This window comes from Oryctolagus cuniculus, chromosome 16, assembly GCF_051225735.1.
Source record: "Oryctolagus cuniculus isolate XC-2025 breed Fujian yellow rabbit chromosome 16, ASM5122573v1, whole genome shotgun sequence".
NCBI classification, from domain to species: Eukaryota; Metazoa; Chordata; class Mammalia; order Lagomorpha; family Leporidae; genus Oryctolagus; species Oryctolagus cuniculus.
Genome location: NC_142882.1, coordinates 58449916 through 58469850, shown reverse-complemented (window position 1 = coordinate 58469850; position 19935 = coordinate 58449916). Strand labels below are relative to the sequence as shown.

The 19935-nt window shown below is 58.2% G+C and overlaps 1 protein-coding gene across 4 annotated transcripts; it reads left to right on the top strand.

The window, feature by feature from the left end:
- Positions 1-2153: 2153 nt before the first annotated feature.
- Positions 2154-4850, top strand: LOC100338404 (indolethylamine N-methyltransferase). 4 transcript variants are annotated; one of them, XM_089316083.1, is made up of 3 exons: positions 2154-2451; positions 3632-3854; positions 4187-4850. In XM_089316083.1, exons 1-3 carry the CDS (start codon positions 2295-2297, stop codon positions 4614-4616), a joined length of 810 nt encoding a protein of 269 aa, XP_089172209.1. In that variant the 5' UTR covers positions 2154-2294; the 3' UTR covers positions 4617-4850. The 4 variants fall into 4 exon arrangements, with proteins under 4 accessions (XP_089172209.1, XP_089172208.1, XP_069915506.2 ...); XM_089316082.1 differs by having other exon boundaries at positions 2183-2451; positions 3632-3827; XM_070059405.2 differs by having other exon boundaries at positions 2194-2451; positions 3647-3827.
- Positions 4851-19935: the final 15085 nt, after the last annotated feature.

Genomic DNA, 19935 nt, shown 5'->3' with positions numbered 1-19935 from the left:
GCGTCTTCCCCCACCCCTGGGGGGGGGGGCAGCTCATCGCTGGCTAATACCCCAGGGGTGCTCAGGTTGCTGCCTGAGAGCTCTTTGAGGTGAATTTTGCAAAGACCTATGACAGGACATTTGTAATGCGCGTTTACACTGCGGACTAATCGGCAGTATTTTATCACTGTGGGGAGCAGCTCGGACTGGACTAAGTTACTGGAATTAGGACTTATTCTATGCATCTGCTCTCCTCTGTGGGGAGCAGCTCGGACTAGACTGTTACTGGAATTAAGACTTATTCTATGCATCTGCTCTCCTACAATATGGCGCTGGGAGAGGAGAAAACAGCTTCTACCCAGCTGCCTCCAGTTCAACCAATAAACTGTAGGACTTGCTCCTGATTGGAGGAGAGCAGCGTACTCGGCGTGTGGGCAGCCGAGTTGGGATTGGCGGAGGAGGACTATAAAGGAGGAGAGAGACGGCATGCACCAGGAACATCTATGGGGAACATCTAGCTGAAGGAACACCTGTGCAGCCCCCGAGTAGAGCCGGCTGGCGGTGTGCCGCTCCCCTGCGGAAGTGGGGAATGTGGCCAGGGGGAACTGCCCTTCCACGGAGGTGGAAGGGATAGTAGCCAACCCGGGAAGAACCAGCAGCAAACCCGGGGAGGGCCGAGCAGACGAAAAGAACAGCGCAGGGTCCTGTGTCGCTCCTCCACGAAGACGGGGAGCGACATATTGGTGCCGTGACTCGGATATGAAGCCTAGGCAGGGTTTAGTGTCGCTCCTCCACGAAGAGGGGGAGCGACAATCACCAACTGCTGTCTCACAATAAGACACCCAGAGGGGCTTAAAGCATTCTTTCAAAAAATTTTTTTTAATTTGTTTGAAAGGCCGGGGGGTGGGGGGAGGGAGAGAATGGGACAGAGATTTTTCCATCCATGGTTCACTTCTGAAATGTCCCCAGGAGCTGGGGCTGGGCCATGCTGAAGTCAGGAGCCAGAACTCCATCAAGTCCCTTGTGGGTGGCAGGAACCCAAATGCTGGAGCCATCACTGCTGCCTCCTGGGGTCTGTCTCAAGGGACTTGGAATCAGGGACGGAGCAGGGGCTCCAACCCAGGCGGTCCAAGCAGCTGCACTGAGCGCCCACCCCTCTGAAACCTGCTGTTGTGAGAGGATTGTGGATCCATAGGCGGTTTTAAGAACGTGAGAGACTCCGTGCACCCTGCACCCGGCTCCCCCATGCAGACCAAAACAGCAGGGCCAGGCATTTGGCCCAGTGGTTAAGATACTGCTTGGGGCATCCGTATCCCATATCAGAGTGCCAGGGTTCAAGTCCCGTTTCCACTCTTGATTCCAGCTCCCTGCTAATGCAGGTGCCCAAGGGGAAACAGATGATGTCTCAAGTACTTAGGTCCCTGAGTTCCTGGCATCCAGGTGTGAGCTGGCCCAGCCTCTGCCACTATGGGCAGCTGGGGAGTGAAACCACAGAGGGGAGCTGCCAGTCTGTCTCTCTTTCTGGCAAATAGATGATTTTTAAAACAACAACAACAACAATAATAATAGTACAAGATCACAGGATCACAAGCAGGATATGACAGTGGTATGACATACTGATCTTATTCAGGTGCGCCTGTTTCACTCGTACTCATCTGTGTGTGTGTGTGAGAGAGAGAGAGAGAGAGAGAGGCGTTCCCTTCGATATTGTAGCGCATGGCCTCTCACATCAGACAACACTTTGTAACATGACAATACTTTGTAAACCTGTTGTCCACACACAGGGTTTCTGGGGGGCCCTGGCTCAGTTTACTTCTCAACTATTCAAGAACAAAAGATCTGCTAAGCCAGTGGGCAAACAAGACTAAAGGCAGGGGAGCCGGTTCACCCAGCGGAGGCCTGGAACGGCTGCACCTGAGGGGACTTTCCACTCCTGCCTTGCCTCCCCCGCAGAACCCCAAGGGCAAGGCAGACCCACGCTCTGTCTCCGTCTCCGCTTCTGTCTCCATCTGCCTCTTTGCACTCCTGCCCCCAATCCTTGTGGGTCTCTGCCCCTCTGCGCACCTTCACTCAAAACCCCACCTCTGGGCACTGAGCACCCAGGGCCCCCAGGGCACGCACTGTGACCCTTCTGCATTCCCGCCTTCCGGACCCCCTGGCCGGTGGATAAGCCCCAGCCGTCGCGTGGAGCTCAGAGCCCCGGGCTCACAAGGGTGAAATCTGAGCTCCTTCCTAGGAGGGAGGGCCGGGAGAGGCCCAGGGAAAGCAGGGGAGGTGCAGGCTGCGGGCTGGAGGGCACGGCAGTCCCAGCGGAGATGGCGGACAGGCTGTACACAGGCGGCGAGGACTACCAGAAGGAGTTCCACCCCGGGGACTACCTGCGCACCTACTATGCCTTCGACTCGGGGCCTGTGGCCGAGAACGAGATCCTGAAATTTAACCTGGAAAATCTCTTCCAAACTTTCTCCGCAGGTGAGTGGGGGGAGGGAGAGGCTCCGGGTGCAGGCAAGGGGTCCCCTCCTTTGGGGCTCTGCCCCCCAAGGATGCGGCAAATGACCCAGCCTTCCAACGCACAGCAGCTGGGGTGGAGCCGGGCACTGACCTGGGAAGCCAAGAGCTGGACTGGAGTCGCCATGGTTGGCCTCAGTAGCTTCCCCTGTAAAATGGGCTCACAGGGCCCTGGTGGGGGGAGGAGAGAGACAGGAGCACAAGGCCTGCTGTCACCTCCCATGTGGAGAGGCCTAACGCCAGACTCTGTGGCCTTTGGGATCTTAAATCTCTCAGAAAACTTGATGGAAGTCCATACACATACACACACGCACACACACTCATCCTGTTTTACCGAAATTGAAATTGGCCCCAAGCTGGGTCCCGAACTGGTCCCAAATTGGTCCCAAAGCCAAACCAGAGCTCAGTTTGCAAATCGTTATCCCCTGAGATCCTTGGTGCCCACCAGGGGTGACTGAGGCTCGGGGGTGGGGGGGCGCGGGCGAAGGGGTGAGCCATCTAGGACACACAGTCAGTAGCAACAAGAGCTAAAACTCAGGGATTTGGGGCTGCCAAGCACAGTTGGGCAGGGTGTGCACTGCACAACTCTAGAGGGTTGCTCAGGCACTCAGAGTCCTTACCTGATTCTAGAATCAGGGCCCAGATTGTGTGTCAAACAACACCACAGGAAGGCAAAGGAGAGGGAGCTTAGTGCTTCCAGAGAAATCTGAGACTTCCGGGAGTGGGCTGGTGGCCTGGGCTGCCAGGTGGCCTGGGCTGGCAGGTGGCCACGCAGGTGTTGGTGGGCGGGGAGAGGAGGCAGTCATCAGAGGGCACTTTTCTAAATGCTTCTTTCCCTGTGAGTCCCCACGCTCGTTCCCAGCCGTTATCCACAGCTCTGCGGCTGGGTCACTTCCCCTGCTGTTTTAGACCCAGCCTCAGAGCCAGCTGCAATCCGCAGCACTCCTCCCAGCAGGCCCCTGCCGGCTGGCCAGGGGCAGCATGGGGCGGGGGGGGGGGGGCGGTGTGAGTGCCAGGCTGCACCCCACCTGGCCCCCACACACCCGGAGGCCACTAAGGGTAGGCTCTGCACCACCCTCTGCAGATAGCCAGTCCTGGGGAGGGAGGCAGGGGCGGGCGGTGCGGCCCCAACCCGTCACGGCAGGGCCTGTTCCCACAGGAGGAGTGGGGGGCGACGTCCTGATTGACATCGGCTCGGGCCCCACCGTCTACCAGCTGCTGTCGGCTTGTGAGGCCTTCCGCGAGATCATCGTCACGGACTACTTGGAGCAGAACCTGCGGGAGCTGCAGCGGTGGCTGAGTGGGGAGCCCGGGGCCTATGACTGGTCCCCCGCGGTGCAGTACGTTTGTGAGCTGGAGGGAGACAGGTACCTGCCCGCCGCCCCTTCTCAGACAGGCTCCCCGCATGCCCTGCTGCGCCAGGAGCAAGTGCAAATGGGATGACCACTTAGAAAAAGTCAGGACGTAATGAAATTGTTAACTAGGGGGACGCGGGGTTGGGTGGGATGGTAAGGAAGTATCTAGTGCACTGTCCCCCGCGGCTAAGAGGGCGTGAGCGTATCCAGGCCACGCCTTTCCCATCTGTGACAGGGACAGTGCTGTCTCCCTCAAAGGTTCAATTAAAGGCCTTGTCCCGGTGGGGGGGCTACGGTCAAGGCCGTCCCAGACCCGCTGTAACAGTTCCCTGCGCCCCACCTAGGAGCAGGTGGCGGGAGAAGGAGGCCCGGCTCCGGAAGGCAGTGACGCGGCTGCTGCAGTGCGACGTGACCAAGCCTCATCCGCTGGAGCCGGCGCAAGTGCCGCCAGCGGACTGCGTGCTCACCCTGCTGGCCCTGGAGAGCGCCTGTCCCAACGTGGCCGCCTACCGCGCAGCCGTGCGGGCCCTGGTCGGCCTGCTGAAGCCCGGCGGGCACCTGGTCGCCATGGCCGCCCTGCGCTCCCAGCACTACATGGTGGGGGCCAAGAAGTTCTTCGGGCTCCACCTGGAGAAGGAGACGGTGGAGCAGGCTGTGCAGGAGGCGGGCTGCCAGGTGCTCCGGTGCGACCACCGCCACCTCAGCTACTCCGAGGCCTGCTCCATCAACGAGGGCGTGTGCTTCGTGGTTGCCCGCAAGGGCCCCGCCCCCTGAGACCAGCCTGGCCAAGCGGGGACTGCCCCGAGGGGAAGTCGCAGCCGGCAGGGGCACAGTCCCGCTCCCTCGCCTCTAAAGGCCGGAGCTCCGCCCCTTCTCTCCTCTGACCTGCTCCCAAGGTCACAGGTGCAAAGCCAGGGTCCCCTGGCACCCAGCCTAGGGATCTGTCCTTCATGCCCCTCCCTTGCGACCCTGCACCAAAGGTCATAAAAATAAAGTGGATTCACTGGCCACTGTCTTGGACTGACTTCTCGCCAGAGCAGACCTGGAGACGAGGGTTTGTGTGCAAAGAGCTAGGAGAGGGGATCCCAGGAGGCAGCTAGAGAGTGTGCTCCCTGCACCACCACCACTGTGGGCACCTGCAGCCCCTCACCCTTGGGGCTCTTGCCTCTGAGTGACCCCGTCTGAAGGGCCTGGGACATTTGTCCGCCAGCTCCCATGGTCACGGCTGGGGGCCGCTGCAGGAGGCGTTCGTCCCCAGGATGTTAACCGGCCCGCCGTGGGCAGTGTGCAGCCCATCGAAAACGCCCAGGCCGACTCCAGGGACGCTGGCTCATGGAAGTGGGGCCTGCAGGCTGAGGGCCAGGGAAGAGACACCAGATGGGAAATGTCCCACAGGCTACAGAGTGGGGCTGGTCCTGGGCAGCCTGATCCTTCTGCCAGGACTGGGGTGTGCAAAGTGACTTGTGGGTCACGTTCCTGTTCCCCCTCCCAGGAGGGGACTGGGTCCTCGCAGACAGCTCAGTCAGTGGAGTCGGTGATGGAGCCCACGCGGGGGCTTTCTCCACGGGACCCCTCCCCCACTACAGCCCAGGCTTCACCTCCAGGCAGCTTCCAGCAAGGGGTACAGGAGACAGCAGCGACAGGAGAGGGATGGAGCCAGGGAAGAGGGCAGCCTCCACTTGCCAGCCTGCTGCCAAAGCCTGAGGCTTCCCAAGCTGCTTGTGTCGCGTGCCTGGGTGTCCCTGAGCCTCCTGTCAGAGGGCAATGACAGGCAAGTCCTCCTCTTTCCAGGATCAAGGACAGCTTGATCCCTGGATCCTGGGTCCTCTGGCAGAGATGGGGCAATAAGAGGCAGCAGTGGCTCCTTCTGACCACCAGAGGGCAGTGCAGGGCAGGAAGCCACCAGCAGAGGCTCCGGGAAAGCGGGAAAGCGCTGAGTCCCTGCTCAAGCCACTGCTGAGGTCCTGCCGGGCCTCACCAGGTGCAGAAGCCAAGAGCCAGCCCACCCCGAGGAGCCTGGAAGCCTCTATGAAGCCAGGACCCAGCTGCCTCTGTTTCCAAAGCTGTGCGCCCGTGGATCAACGGGGATCCCACTCACCTGTTTGTTCAGAGCCTGTCCGTCCCTTCTGTGTGCCCTGCAGGCTCCCAGGTGGCGCTGATGCCGCTGGTCTGAGGACCAGCCACACCTGGAGTCTCAAGGAGCTAGGAAGTGCATCTTGGAATCTGAATTCCCCCCTGAAATGCCAGTTCCTGGGTACACACACCCTCCCCAGCTCCTCCCGCTGGGCTCCATCAGGCAGAATCCCCAGAGCAAGGCCTGGGGCTGTCCCCGGGCTCCTCACCTGGGCTGTTCCCACTCTGGCACATGCTTGTTAACCGAGGGCCTCGTGAACTGTACAAAATGGAAAAAGCCGTGGATTCCATGGCTTCAGAATCTTCTTAGTGCCCAGGGTGTAGCCGCAGGGAGTTTATGATAAGCTTCATGGACTTAGAGTATGCTGTAGCGTTCATAGGATAGGTCTTTAATCAGGCAACTCCTGGAGAGCTCAGAGAGCGCGCACCAGCGTGGGGGCAATGAACACTCCCTTCCCAGGGGTGCGACGTTGCCCCTCCTCGCATCAAGCGGTGGAGGCTGCTGCTCTCCGCGGCAGTTTCTCTGCACCACGTCCTCCCTTGCAGTCTGGCCCCGGGGTTTGTTTGGGCCACTGGGACAGTAGCAAAAGTGAGGCAAGCAGAGGTTTGAAAACTACTGGTGCCTGAGACTCAGTATTTACTCAAAAGTGTGGAAAACTCCCATCCACACCAACACCCGCACGTGTCTGTCTACGGCAGCTGTCTTCACAATTCCCCGAACCTGGGAGCCACCAAGACACCCCTCAGCATGTGAACAGGGACCCAAGTGATGTTGCATCCAGACAACGCATCTGGATCCAGTGCTGAGGGGACATGAGCTATCAAGCTACGGAAAGACCTAAAGGATCCTTAAATGCAAGTTGCTAAGAGAAAGATGCGAGCCTGGAACACTGGCATTCCCACAGCAGGGTTCCAACTGCATGACATTCTGGAAAAGCCAACACTAGGGCGAGTGTAGATCAGAGGCCCCAGGGGTGGGGGTGGGGGATGAGCAGGCAGAGCACAGAGGACTTGGGGGGCAGTGGAAGCTGCACTGCAGGGGTGCACGTCTGTCCTAACCCATGCAGTGTCCAACAGTGTCACCAAGAGTGAGCCTCGGTGCAAGCAGTGGTGTCGCGTGGCAGTGATGTGTCAGTGGAGGGTCATCTAGCAAAGGTGCCACTCTCATGGGGACAGCAGGATTTGTCTTCCCCAAACTCAGGCAAGTGTTTCAATGCTGCCATCTTTGTGTTAATGCCAATGGGTTAAAGGTGGAGCCTCAGAGCCATCTCAGTGGTGTAGTGGGTAAAGCCACCACCTGCAGTGCCGGCATCCCATATGGGCGCCAGTTCAAGTCCCAGCTGCTCCGCTCCAATCCAGCTCTCTGCTATGGCCTGGGAAGGCAGTAGAAGATGCCCAAGTCCTTGGGCCCCTGCACCTGCATGGGAGACCTGGAAGAAGGTCCTGGCTCCTGGCTTCAGATTGGTACAGCTCTGGCTGTTGCGGCCATCTTAAGAGTGAACCAGCAAATGGAAGACCCCACCCCCTCTGCCTCTACCTCTCTGTAACTCTGCCATTCAAACAAATAAATAAATCTTTTAAAAAATAAAAGGGTGGAGCCTTGGTCTAGCTGTGGTGCCCAGCGGCGGGCCTGCAGGGAGGTCTGTGAGCCCTTGGACAGTGGTTTGATTTTTTGACGTCCGGGTCAGCCGAAGCTGGCTCTGCCCCTGCCTGTCTCACCATGTGACCGCACCTCGGCACCTGTCAGCACAGCCTCATTCAGACGCAGGATCCTGTGACCTCCAGCCAAAACGGAAGGAAACCTTTCCTTTCCCAGGGGTCTCCTCTAGGTGTTCTAGTTACAGCAGCGAAAGCAACCAATAGCGCCCCCTGCTGGGAATGCTGACGACAGGCCAGCGGCTGAGTAGGGGACCCCTCTTCTTTCCGCTCAGCATTGCTGTGAACCTAAAACTGCTCTCGAAGACAAAGTCTGCTTTAGAAAAAGCGCTGCCTGCCGGCGCCTGTTCCTTCTGCTGCTCACAGACCCTGTGGCCCCCCTGTGCAAAAAAGCCCAGGAGAGGCTGCTGGGCACTGACGGCCAAGCCACGAAGTCAGCGACAGGGGCACCCAGGCCTCCAGTGTGGGGTGAGGACTCACCGTGCCCACAGGGGCGGCTGACGCACCCAGAACGACGTCTCGGCGAAGACGGCAGACTGGACACAGGGAGCTCTGTCCCTCCTGAAACCCCACGGGAGGGGCAGGGAACAGACGGCTGCAAAGGCACAAACCCACAAGGACGCCCATGAGAGGGGACAGCAGCGAGCACTCGGGCAGCTGGAGAGCGGGCGGGCGAGGGGGCCGCGCGGCAAGCCCTGGGTGCTGGGAGCACAGGAGCAGCCTGAGCCTGTTCTGGCCGCTTCTGGAAGAAGGGGTGGGCTGGAGGAGGGCTCACAAGGGAGGATCGACAAACGCCCTGTGGGAAGAGGCCGGATTCTCAGGCCCTGCCCGTCAACCCCAGGGCGGTGACCAAGGAACCTGAACCCCTGGTGGGCCATGCTGTGAAGGCCCCGGCTGCTCCCTCAGCCAACAGGTCCTGGGCACTGCCCTCTCCCACCTGTCACCAGGATTCCAGATGTCGGGGGGCGGGACACGAGGAAGCACAGCACCCAGTGGTGACACCATGGCAGGGCCACTGGGGACACTGGAGAGTGAGCATGAGCAGGTGTGGGAGGGAGTGAGCTCCCCACCACTCTGGGTGTGTAAGCAGGGGTCCTGCCACCCAGCCTGCAGGTATGGGTTGGTCTACAGGAGGTGACAGGCAGGCCACAGGAGTCCTCCAAGCTTTCTCAGGGGTCGCGTCCTCAGGCATGCCCCAAGCCCTGCAGCCACGCTGACTTCCCATTCCCCCAGCCTCAGCACGGGGTCGCCAGGGGGCCTTTAGGTGTGCCCGCTGGCCTTGGCTGTGGCCAGACTTTAGACCCCAGTGGCCCTCAGCACCCCATGGAGTGCCTCTCCCTGCCCCACCCCTGCTCCCAGAAGGGTCCCTGGAGATCCCATCACCAGCCCTTCCCCTCACCATGACACAGGGCTCAGTAGAGCATCAAGGTCAGAGGCAGCACTGCCCCGGGGAAGTGGTTCTGGGCAAGTCATTTAACTGCCCTCTGCCCACATCGGGTGCTGTGTAACACGAAGGTGACAGTGGAGACTGAAGGAGCTTGCACCTGGCCCAGGGTCGGCACTGTTGTCCCTCATTTCCCCTTTAATGCAGCCACAACTGCAGGGGGCTGCAGGGAAAAGCCCCCTTCCTAGGAGAAGAAACCCTACAGGCACACCGGCAGGGCTAGAGGGGGCTCATGAGGGGGATGGAGGAGCCACAGGAGCCCGAGGAGGTTGTCAGGTGCTGGGGACCCCAGAGAGAAGCACAGGTGTCCGTCCTGAAGAAGGAAGCCAGCAGTGCAGGGAACATTCTGGAAGGACACGGCCACAAGGCAGGAAGGGAGAGGCTTGGGATATGAGGCAAGGAGAGCAGCGTGCTCACAGGAGCAGGGCAGGAGGAGAAACCGAGGCATGAGCTGGGGACAAGCCTGCTAGGGTTGGGGGGCTGCACGGCCTGAGGGCATGGTGTCCTGTGGTGCGGGCACTGGGCAAGTGGCATGGGCTCTTGCCTTGGTGGTTGCTGGCGTCACTCATGGTCTCATGATGACCACGGGCGTCTGTCTGGACACAGATGGAGCAGAGCACCTGCCAGCAGCAAGGACTGAAGCTCTGGGGATTAATGAACTTGGGCTCCAGACGGGAGGGCCGGTGTTCCTGGAGTTCTCGCCCAGTCTCGGAATCCAGCCTGTAGCTCGTGCGGGTCAGCTTTTCAGGACCTTAACTGGAACACCGGAGCTGAGCTGAGAGGGGCTCTGGGGAAGGAGGGAGGCTTTCTGTGGTTATGTTTTGGGGTTCACAGTCCGAGACTCCGTGGGGCAGAGGCCTCAGGCCAGGAGCGTCGCCCCTGGTTACTCAGGTGTCATGAGAGAGCAGGAGCCCAGGACAGGTGAGACAGGACGGGTCACAGGGCTGCAGACATGCGTTTCCCACGGCTGTTAGGCCATGCACTCCCCGGCACCACATGTATTCTCTTCGTGATAACTCGTGCATATGAGAAGGCTGCCTTCTGCAGGAGTTCCAGCTGTCTTAGACCCCAAAAGGCACAACCACAGGCTGGTCCTGCCACGCCACAGAGCAATCTTTTCCACCGTGGGAAAGGCAGGAGGCCATTGGAAACCCATTAAGACAGCCCGGCCGCTGGGCTTTCCGCCGGCCCCATGAGCCCTCGCACATGCATGGTGCCTACATGGCCCAGGGCAGCTCCCAGCCTGCAGAGCTCGGGGCAGCTAAACCACCCTGGGGGAGTCGAGGCCAAGCTCCTGTTTCTGCATCTGTAGGCAGTGTGGGATCCAGGGAGCCACCGCCTCTCCTTCCCCATCCCGGCACTGAGTGAGGATCATGTGGGAGACTGTGGGGAGCAGGGTGGCCTGGGCCTTGGTGCCCGGAGGTCTCAGAGCGCAGTTCACCCCTGACAGCTCCTAGGTCTGTGCTGGGGGGAAGGGCTCCTCTTCCTTCAGGGACAGTTCCTTCCACTTCCAGGAATGCCCCCTGGTGACCTCCAAGAAACCAGCAGAGGACACTGGGCAGGACAGAGCCCCGATTCCCGGAATGCTCTGTGTGCGGTCCCAACCTTCCCCCACTCCCCAACTCCTGTGCCTCCATATTGAGAACCTGCTGTTTGCAGGCAGTTGAACAAAGGAAACAAAACAGATAAAACTGCCTTCTAGGTTGAAAGAACTAGCAGAAAGAAGGGAACCGAAGCAATGAGTACAGGTATCTCTCGGAAGGAGATTAGTGAGGAAATAGAGCAGGAAGTGCCGGGCAAAGGGGCGAACCACGGGGTCTTGTGCTCCTTTTAAAATACATGCTTATGGGCCGACACTATGGCACAGTGGGTAAAAACGCCGCCTGCAGTGCCAGCATCTGCTATGGGCACTGGTTCAAATCCCAGCTGCTCCACTTCCAGTCCAGCTCTTTGCTGTGGCCTGGAAAAGCAGTAGAAGATGGCCCAAGTCCTTGGGCCCCTGCACCCACATGGAAGACCAAGCTCCCTGGCTCCTGGCTTTAAATCAGCACAGCTCCAGCCGTTTCGGCCATTTGGGAAGTGAATCAGCAGATGGAAGACCTCTCTCTGCCTCTGCCTCTCTGTAACTTTGCCTTTCAAATAAATAAATCTTTAAAATAAAATAAAATAAAATATATGCTTATTTGAAAAAGAGGGAGAGACAGAGACTGAAACTCCCACATGGGTAGCCAAGTACTTGAGCCCGTTCTTGCTGCCACCTGGGGTGCTCATTAGCAGAAAGCTGGGATCAGAAGCACTCTTAAAATATTTGCTTATTTTTATTGGAAGTCTAAGAAACAGAGGTCTTCCATTCACTGGTTCATTCCCTAGATGCCTACCCTGGCTAAAGCCAGGAGCCCAGAACTCAATCCAGGTCTCCTATGTGGGTGGCAGAGACCCTGAGATGTCAGCCATCACCTGCTGCCTCCCAGGGTGTGTGTTAGCAGGATGCTGAATCGGAAGCAGGAAGCCAGGAGTCCAACCCAGGCACTCCAAGCTGCATCTTAACCACTGCACGAACACCCACCCCAAAGACGACCTGCATTTTTAATTAGTGTGTCCTCCATCCAGGTGCCCAGTAGCAGAGCTTGCCAGGGGTCTGGGCACGCAGTGTGTGGAAGGAAGGCTCCCAGGAGAGAGCCAGGGGAGCCAGGCAGAGCAGGGACAGGAGCTCAGCTGATTCCAGCTTCTGCCCGTCCCCTTGCCCATGGATCGCACAGTCTGGGTCCCCACTCTGAAGCCTTTGCACCCCGTGTCACTGTGCCCGTGGCTGTGGGGTCTCCAGGCTGAGGAAGGGGGAAGGTAGAGGAAACTCCTCAAAGGTCAGGTGTAAGAGGGGCCTGGGGCAGTGCCTCTGCGTGCAGAGGGAGCTGGGTGGGGCATTCTGTCAGGCTCGGCAGTGTAGCTCCTGAGGGGGCGAGGGAGGGAGCTAAAGGGAGTGAGACGAGCCAGTGCAAAGGCCCTGAGATCCAAGAGTGCCTGGCAATTTCAGGGACAGGAGGCTGGTGTGTGGGAGCAGGTGGAAGAGGACGATGATGGCAGGAGTGTGTGTGCATCCACTATGGGCACTTGAACAGAGGAGTGACAGGATCTGACCCCTCCTTCAAGTCAGGCTAGAGGGGCGAGCATGGAAGCTGCTCCCTGGGGGGCCCGGCTGCTCCGCAGGTCTCTGGCTCTTGGCGCCTGCTCCCAGCCCCGCGTGCACCCAGGACCCTGTGCGGCGATGCTCACCGGAGCTGTGTCGGCAGAGGCACCCCAGCAGCTGCAAAGGGAAGGGGTGCGGGGAGGCAGCCGTGAGGGTGGAGGAAGAGGAGGGGGCCTGGGGCTCAGCGTGGGCCCAGGACGATTTATGGGGCGTGTGATTGTGGAAGAGCAGCAGAGGAGGGACTCACTGGTGAATCAGAATCACTCTTGGTCCCGGCCTCGGCTCCCCTGGCTTTGGAAACACTGCCCTGAATAATTAAAAAGAGATTGCGCGCTCTCCCCTCCTCCTGCCTCCGGGGAGGGATACTCATCTGCAAATAAATTAAAGCCAAATCTAGCCTTTGCGCAAGGCTCTCAGGCTGTGTGGGCTGCCGCTCCTTGCAGGGGATGCTGCGTGGTTATGTGGTTATTGCTAACGTTTGGCTCGGAGGCACCCGGCGCGCTATCCAAGCGGTGAGGCAGGGGGATTATCCTGACAATTAGGCCCCCCCGTCATCACTAAGAGATGTGGTTCTGCGGGGGGTCGCGCCGCTACAGGGACTACTCACTGGCGCCTCGGACTCTTCTGGAGCCCCCACCCCCACCCCGGGGAGCCTCAGTTTACCATTTGAGGAACAGGAAAAAGGCCATGGCTGACCTACACTGAAGGGAGAGGCTGGATGTCACATGGCTTCAGAAAGAGAAACAGCCCTGAACATTCAAGGCAGAACTGCAGGAGGAGAAGCAGAATCATCAACACGCACCAGGCTGAGCCCTGCCTCGGGCAAGCAGAGCCGGGCTCCAAGAGAGACTGGGAGAGACCACAGCGTCCCAGCCTCCACTGGCCCAACTGCTGTCCCCCACCCCTCCCTGGCCAGGACACCCTGCACAAGAAGGAGCCCAGGGGGGCATGTCCTGGTCCCACCTGCAGGCTCTCCTGGTGGGAGGCTCTGGGGCCTGTGATCTCCCCCTTGCTGAGCACTGTGGCTTAGGGCCAGCAAGGAGAAGGGTGGATGTCCCCACACCGGGGCCCTCCACCCCACGGGCTGTGACCGCCCCATCCAGCAGCCAAAAGAGATTCGCTGCCGCAGTCCATCAGCCCTTCAGGAGACAAGGGGCCGGAGCAGAGCTGTGGGCAGCCTCAGGCCTGCCTGGGGGTCTGGGAGCTCTGAGCTAGGAGGCTGCACAGACAGATGTCCCCTCTGCCACACCTGCTTCCGGGGGCGGAGCCCTCTAGACATCCAGAGCTGGCGTCTGATCACACGGAGCAGTGCGAGCAGGGTGATGTGGACACGCTTGGCTTTCCAGTTCTTCATCCAGGGCATGGTGGCCCATAGCAGTCACCGTCGGTTACGAAGCACCTGCTGTGTGCCAGGCACTCGTTTCCATGAGCTCTGAGTTCCCGCTGGAGCCGGGTGGCCTTGCCCAGAAGGCGATGCGACATTGCTGGCGTGGAGACATTCGCCGAAGCTCACCCCCCAGCCGAGCAGCCTGCTCCCCATGCCCAGGCCGCTAGTGGGAACCTCTAGGTTTTCCTCTGGGGCTGCTGGAACAAATGAACAACAGGAAGTCGTTCTCCCACAGGTGCGGGGGCCGGAGGTCCACAGCCAAGGCAGAGTCTGCTGTTCCCTCCGTGGGGCTCCAGTGGCTCCTGGTGCTGGTGGCAGGGTCACTGCAGCCTCTGCCGCCGTGTCCCCATGGCTTCCCTCACCCGCTGCATTGTCTATTCTGTCTCCCATTCTCTTTCTAGAAGATGTATTTATTGATTTGGACAGAGAGAGAGACAGAGGGGGAGAGAGAGATCCTCTATTCTCGGGTGCACTCCCCAGATGCCCGCCACAACCGGGGCAGCTGGAACAGACGTTGCCTGCCCTGGGGAGGTCCTGCACCAGGCTGGCACGCTGCACAAGGACACCTGGCACCCAGCAGACGGCAGTGCCATGCTCTTGACTTCAGAACTGTGAGCCAAACACACCCCTTATTTGTGAATACCCTGCTCCCCGGGATTTTGTTAAAGCAGCAGAACACAGACTGAGACCCAGGAAAAGGAGGCACCTCTATTAAGAGTCTTCTGTCCATGGACACAGTCCAGGAACCCTGAGCAGTGCCTGATTCACAATCAGTGTCCAGCATATGATGGGTGAATGTATGAATAAACCTCTTCCATGACGCTTCAATTTCTTAGCCTCCTAGGCATCAACACTCATCTTTGCTTTTAAAAACTCCTTACTGGGACTGGCGTTGTGGCACAGTGGGATAAGCCACTGCCTGAGACAGCATCCAATATCAGAATGTCTGTTTGAGTCCCAGCAACTCCACTTCTGATCCAGCTTCCTGCTAAAGTGCCTGGGAAGGCAGCAGAAGATGGCCCAGGTATTTGGGCCCCACCACCCAGAGGGAAGACCTGGATGGAGTTTCGGGCTCCTGGCTTCAGCCTGGCCCAAGCCAGGCTGTTGCAGCCATTTGGGGAGTGAAGCAGCAGATAAAAGATTCTCTCTCTCTCTCTCTCTCTCTCTCTCTCTCTCTCTCTTTCCCCATTTTCCCTCTCCCTCTTCCGCCCTCTCCCTGACATTCATTCAAATAAATATTTTCTAAAAAATACAATCTAATTATTTTTTTGCATGTGATCATGAGCAATCAGACAGTTCCAGATGGAGAGAAATCCCACAGAATAACTGACCTGCCCACTCCGAAAGTGTCAAGGTCATGGAAGAATAGTGGAGGCTGAGGAACCGCCCCGGTTAAAGGAGAATAAGGAGACAGGACCAGGAAATTCAATGTGTGACCCTGGAATGGATCCTGGGCCAGGAAAAAGCAGCTAAAAGAAGACATTATTGAGGCAATTAGCAAAATCTGCACACAGAACACACAGGTTAGCTCCTGGTGCAGTGTCACTTAAGGAATGTCCTTGTGTTTAGGGAACGCGCACAGAAGCATTAGGGCACACGTACAAACGCAGATGCGTCCCAACTCTGTCCTGACAGACCCAGCACCAGCTACAAACACTGCAACCCAAGACGCACTGAAGGCATCTCTCCTACCAAACACCCTCGCTTAGCCAAGTGACTTCACAGGCGCTCCGGAAACATTTACATTAGCTCAGCGTTGGGCAAGACCGTCTGACACAAGCCCTGCTCAAAATCAAGTGCTGGCTGACAGTGAAAAACAGGAGGATTGTGCACTTACACAAGAACTCACAAGTCAGAAACTCCGAAGTTGGATCCTCGTATGTCCAGAATCATCTGTAGTTGTATATGTATGCACGAGTGTGACATATACACACATACACACACACACACACGTACACACACACACAGTGAATGACCTGTGAATGTGGCAAAACGGTAGCCATTGATAAACCGACTGGAGGCTGTGTGGCAGCTCTAAGACTCCATAGGAAACACCAGCTCAAGCCCAAAACCAGATCACTTCCGTGACTCCAAAATGTGGGCATTTTCCCCAGCAGCCAGCAAGGGCTGTGTTCTACAGCCACGGCCACAGATGCCAGCTGGGTGGCAGGTAATTCAGTTCCATGCTGACACTGTCTACCTGGACGTCTTGTCCGATCCCATGGTGGGGAGCTCCATCCACAAGACCCCTCCCCACTTCAGTCCTGGTCACGAGCTCAGCTCTCTAAAACCTCTACAGCCTGGGGCTCCTCCAGCTCCCCTCTGCCCTGGTTCAGTTAATGCACCAGAGCGGCTCACAGAACTCGGGCACGCGCCCTGCCATTCACCCAGTCACTACAAAGCACATTTGGAAAGACGCAAACAAGCAGCAAGGTGAGGAGACCCACGGGGTGCTAAGCATAGGGGTTCTCGGCAGGGAGTTGGGTACACCTGCTCCTTGGCCAGACCTGGGCTCTTGTTCCTTGGCCTTCCTGCAGGCCTCCATGTGGTCAGCTTGCCTTTGGATTTTCCTGGACACTTCCTAGCATAGCCATGATTGTAATAGCCAGGGGAGGACCCCAGCCAGGCCTGTGTGTCTGTCCAGACTCCCCATGCCACCCCTCCCCCCAGTCGGGACAGGACTCTGCATTGAGAAAGTCCTTGAGTCTCTATGACCTGCCTCTGGAGTCATGAGCCCAGAACCATGGCCAAAACCAAAAATCAAACATCATCGACTTATGGGAACTTTTTGTACTTTCCTTTTCAACTCTTCTGTAATTTGAATTTATTTTTAAAATTTAAACAGGCTTGGGGCTGGTGTTGTGGCATAGCTGCTTGAAACACCAGCATCCCACACATTCCACTTCCAGTTCAGCTCCCTGCTGCTGGGAAGGCAGCCGAAGATGGCCCAAGTGCTTGGGCCTCTGCCACCCACATGGGAGGCCCCGGTTAGAGTGTCCAGCTCCCGGTTTCAGCCTGGCCCAGCCCTGACCATCACAGCCTTTTGGGGAGTGAACCAATGGATGGACAATCTCCGTCTCTCGGTCACTCTGCCTTTCAAATACGTCTTTCAAATATATGCCCGGGGAGTGCGACTGGCACTTGGTGGCCAAGGCAAGAGCTGCAGGCAGTCCAGGGGTTGCTCCCCCACCTCCACACCAGGGTCGGCCTGAGACACACAGTGACTGCGGAGGTCACGCCAGCTCCCGGCGCCATGCCTGCAGCTGCGCCTGTGCAGCACACCTGCCCAGGGTAGCACCTCCCTGCTGGCCTGGCTTTGCTGCTCCCCGACGTGTGCCTGGAAGAGGAGCGCCAGCTTCTCTCCCAGCAGCTGGGCACCCCCAGCTACACCTGGCTCTCGGTGGAGGAAGGGGGCTGCCCAGGGACTGGGGCTCAGGACCTCAACCTGCCTCCTTTTCCTGGGAGTTTTCATGGGAAGCACACAGCTTTCGCTGTTGGCTTTTTGCTCTGCGCCTTGGTGTGGCCTCCGCATGAATAAACCGTGCAGAAAAGCTTTTCAGAGAAAAAGCATGAATCACTCCCTCTTGCTGAGTGGAAAACAAAGAGCTAACCTTTGTGGAGGGCTCCCTGTGTGTCAGCCCTGTCCCTGGGGCTCAGGGCACGGGTCTCATTTATTCCTCATGGTGCTGGATCGATAGGCTCGTGCTCCAGCTTATACATAAGAAAATGGTACAGAGATGTGAAGTCATTTGCCCAAGATCACACAGTCAAAAAACCAGAGAGTGAGGACAGGACTCCCCGTTCTCTGACACCAGATCCCATGCTTTTAGGGGCCTCGGGACAGGGCCTCCCTTCTGGGATCTGTGGCCCATGAACCCCCCCAGCATGAGCTGAGGCATGGTTGCTTGCTTTGGAGCAGGTGGCATAGGTGGGCTCTTGCTCTCAGGCAGTCTGGGTGCCCAGCTGAGGTCTAAAGAAGACCTCTCAATTCCCTCCCTCTACCCGCCCACCTCCCAGGTATCCCACCCAAGGGGCCAGGGAGTGGGTGTGGCTATTCGCCAGCCAGCCCTAGGTTGAAGGCTGCTCCAGGACTACCCCAGTCTCCAGTGATTCGCTGGGCACTCTGTCACAGAAAGTCCTCAAGCAAAGAGATGCTGACGTTTGCAGCACCCCAGGCAGACGGCCCTGGGAGGTGTGGGCAGCCACCCCAGCCCCTGCTGTAGGAAGGCAGAGGGACACTGCCTAGTCTCCCATGCCACCTGCAATCCTCATCTCCCTTTGCCGCTCAACCCAACGCTCAGCCTCTGGGATTGGGAGGTGGGTGTCTCTGGGGACATGTCTTCCGCCTACCACAATGCGTGACCTGAGAGATGGCTTTGAGCAGAAAAGAGACACAGAACCCAGACCAGCCTGAGAGGGGTGGACAGGAGGGATGGGCAAAGAATGACAAATAGTGAGGCCTGGCTCAGAGGTGCCAGCCAAGTGCACAGGTGCGCCCTACCTGGGAAGTGTGGGTGTGTTTGTGTGCATGTGTGCGCACGCACATGCATGTCTGGATGTGTGTGTGGTCCTGCATGTGCCACTCCTCCTTACCCTTCCAACCATCTCATGTCATCCTTCTCCAAGGAGGTAGATGTGAACAGGGCTCTGAAGGGCAGGCCAGTGCAGGGAGCTGGGCTATAGGGTCACAGTGTTATCTCTTCCTTGTGCACAAACCCCTCATTTTCTCCCCAGTACAGCAGCAGGACCCTCGCTTTGGTTGGAAGCATCAGGTCCCCTCTCCGCCCCCATATACCCTGGGTAGGGCCGAGCTTGCTAGCAGGCATGGGTGGGGTGGGAGTGAAGCCCCACCTAACAAGGGCCTGGTTTCTATGCCCTGGGCTCAGTGCCCCTGCCGAGTGCTCACAGAGAAAGAAGGTCGCAGGGAACAGGCTCACGGCTCCCCCACTCAAGGGGCAGAATGTGAGCTCTTTGCAGTCTACAACAAAAAGCCACCTCCCCCTGGGTTTCCAGAAGGAAGCTGAACTATACATGCAGATACAGAAAGGGAAGAAAGGAGGGAAGGAGGAAGCGGAGGGAGGAAAGGGGGAAGAAGGGATGGATGGATGGATGGATGGATGGACAGATGGATAGATGGGTGGATAGATGGGCACCCATCTAAAAGATTCTGAGTAAAGTCAAAGAATTCACTAGTCTTATTTTTGGACTAGTGATAACCACTATGATAACCACTGTTATCATTTCAAAGGATTCCATGATACCTATTCATTAATTCAAGGCAGTGCAAGAAGTGGCCCAGAGAGGCAGGCATTGTAGCTTCTTCCAGGTCTCCCATGTGGGTGCAGGGGCCCATGCACTTGGGCCATCTTCCACTGCTTTCCCAGGCCATCAGCAGGGAGCTGGATAGGAAGTGGAGCAGGTGGGACTCAAACTAGCACCCATATGGGATGTTGGCGCCACAGGGAGATGCCAACCTACTATGCCACAGCGTTGCTGCTCAGCTTCTGGTGAGGGCCTCAGGCTGCTGCCACTGAGGAGTGGAAGAGCAAGGGAGAGAGCAGATGGGACAAACGGGCCGTCGCTTTGTAGCAAGCAGCCCTCAGGTTATAACCAACAGCTCCCATGGGAGCTGCGCTGACCTGTGGCCAGGCTCCTGCTCTCTGGAGAAGCCATGAAAGCCGGGGTACGGGGACGAATGGAGGGAGCCCCAGGGAGAGACGGGCACAGCCTTTGCTCAGCTGTGTGTCCTGGCCCAGGTTCTCTGAGTAATTGCCGTACAGTAGTGTCTCTTCTACACACTCTGTCCGTGTTGAGAGGATCTCAGCCATGCGCTGGATTGTGGGCTGTGCCTGCGCTGCGCCCCACCCCCCCCGCAGGGTGCAGTCTGCTCCCCCTCTCCCCTGGCCCTGCACTGATGGAACCCATGGAATGGGGCATCTGTGACGCTGGCATTCCTCCAGGTGCAGAAGGTCTGGAAACTTCCATGTTTGCCATCTGGGCCTGGGAGTCAATTCTCACATAACAAATGTCATTGCCCCAATACGGCCATGCACGAGGAAGCCAGTACCAAGCCACTTGGAAAGGCCACACAGCGCGATGTGGATCCGGGCCCCAGCTGGCCCAGCCGTGCAGTCCCTGCTGCAGACATGGGAAAGACGTGGGCTTGTTGAATGGTGCAGCCCAGGAGACACCACCTGGAGCTGCCCACTGACGGCTGCGCCGCCCTGCAAGGCCCTCCCCAGCTTACTTGAACATGAGCAAGCCAGTCCCTGCTGTTTTTCTCACTGTG

What these genes read in the sequence shown, in the direction of transcription:
- LOC100338404 (XM_089316083.1), top strand. Translation starts at nt 2,295, where the DNA reads ATGGCGGACAGGCTGTACACAGGCGGCGAGGACTACCAGAAGGAGTTC. An exon ending in CTTCCAAACTTTCTCCGCAG is followed by an intron (nt 2,452 to 3,631) that starts GTGAGTGGGGGG and finishes CCGTCACGGCAG; the next exon opens with GGCCTGTTCCCACAGGAGGA. An exon ending in TGTGAGCTGGAGGGAGACAG is followed by an intron (nt 3,855 to 4,186) that starts GTACCTGCCCGC and finishes CGCCCCACCTAG; the next exon opens with GAGCAGGTGGCGGGAGAAGG.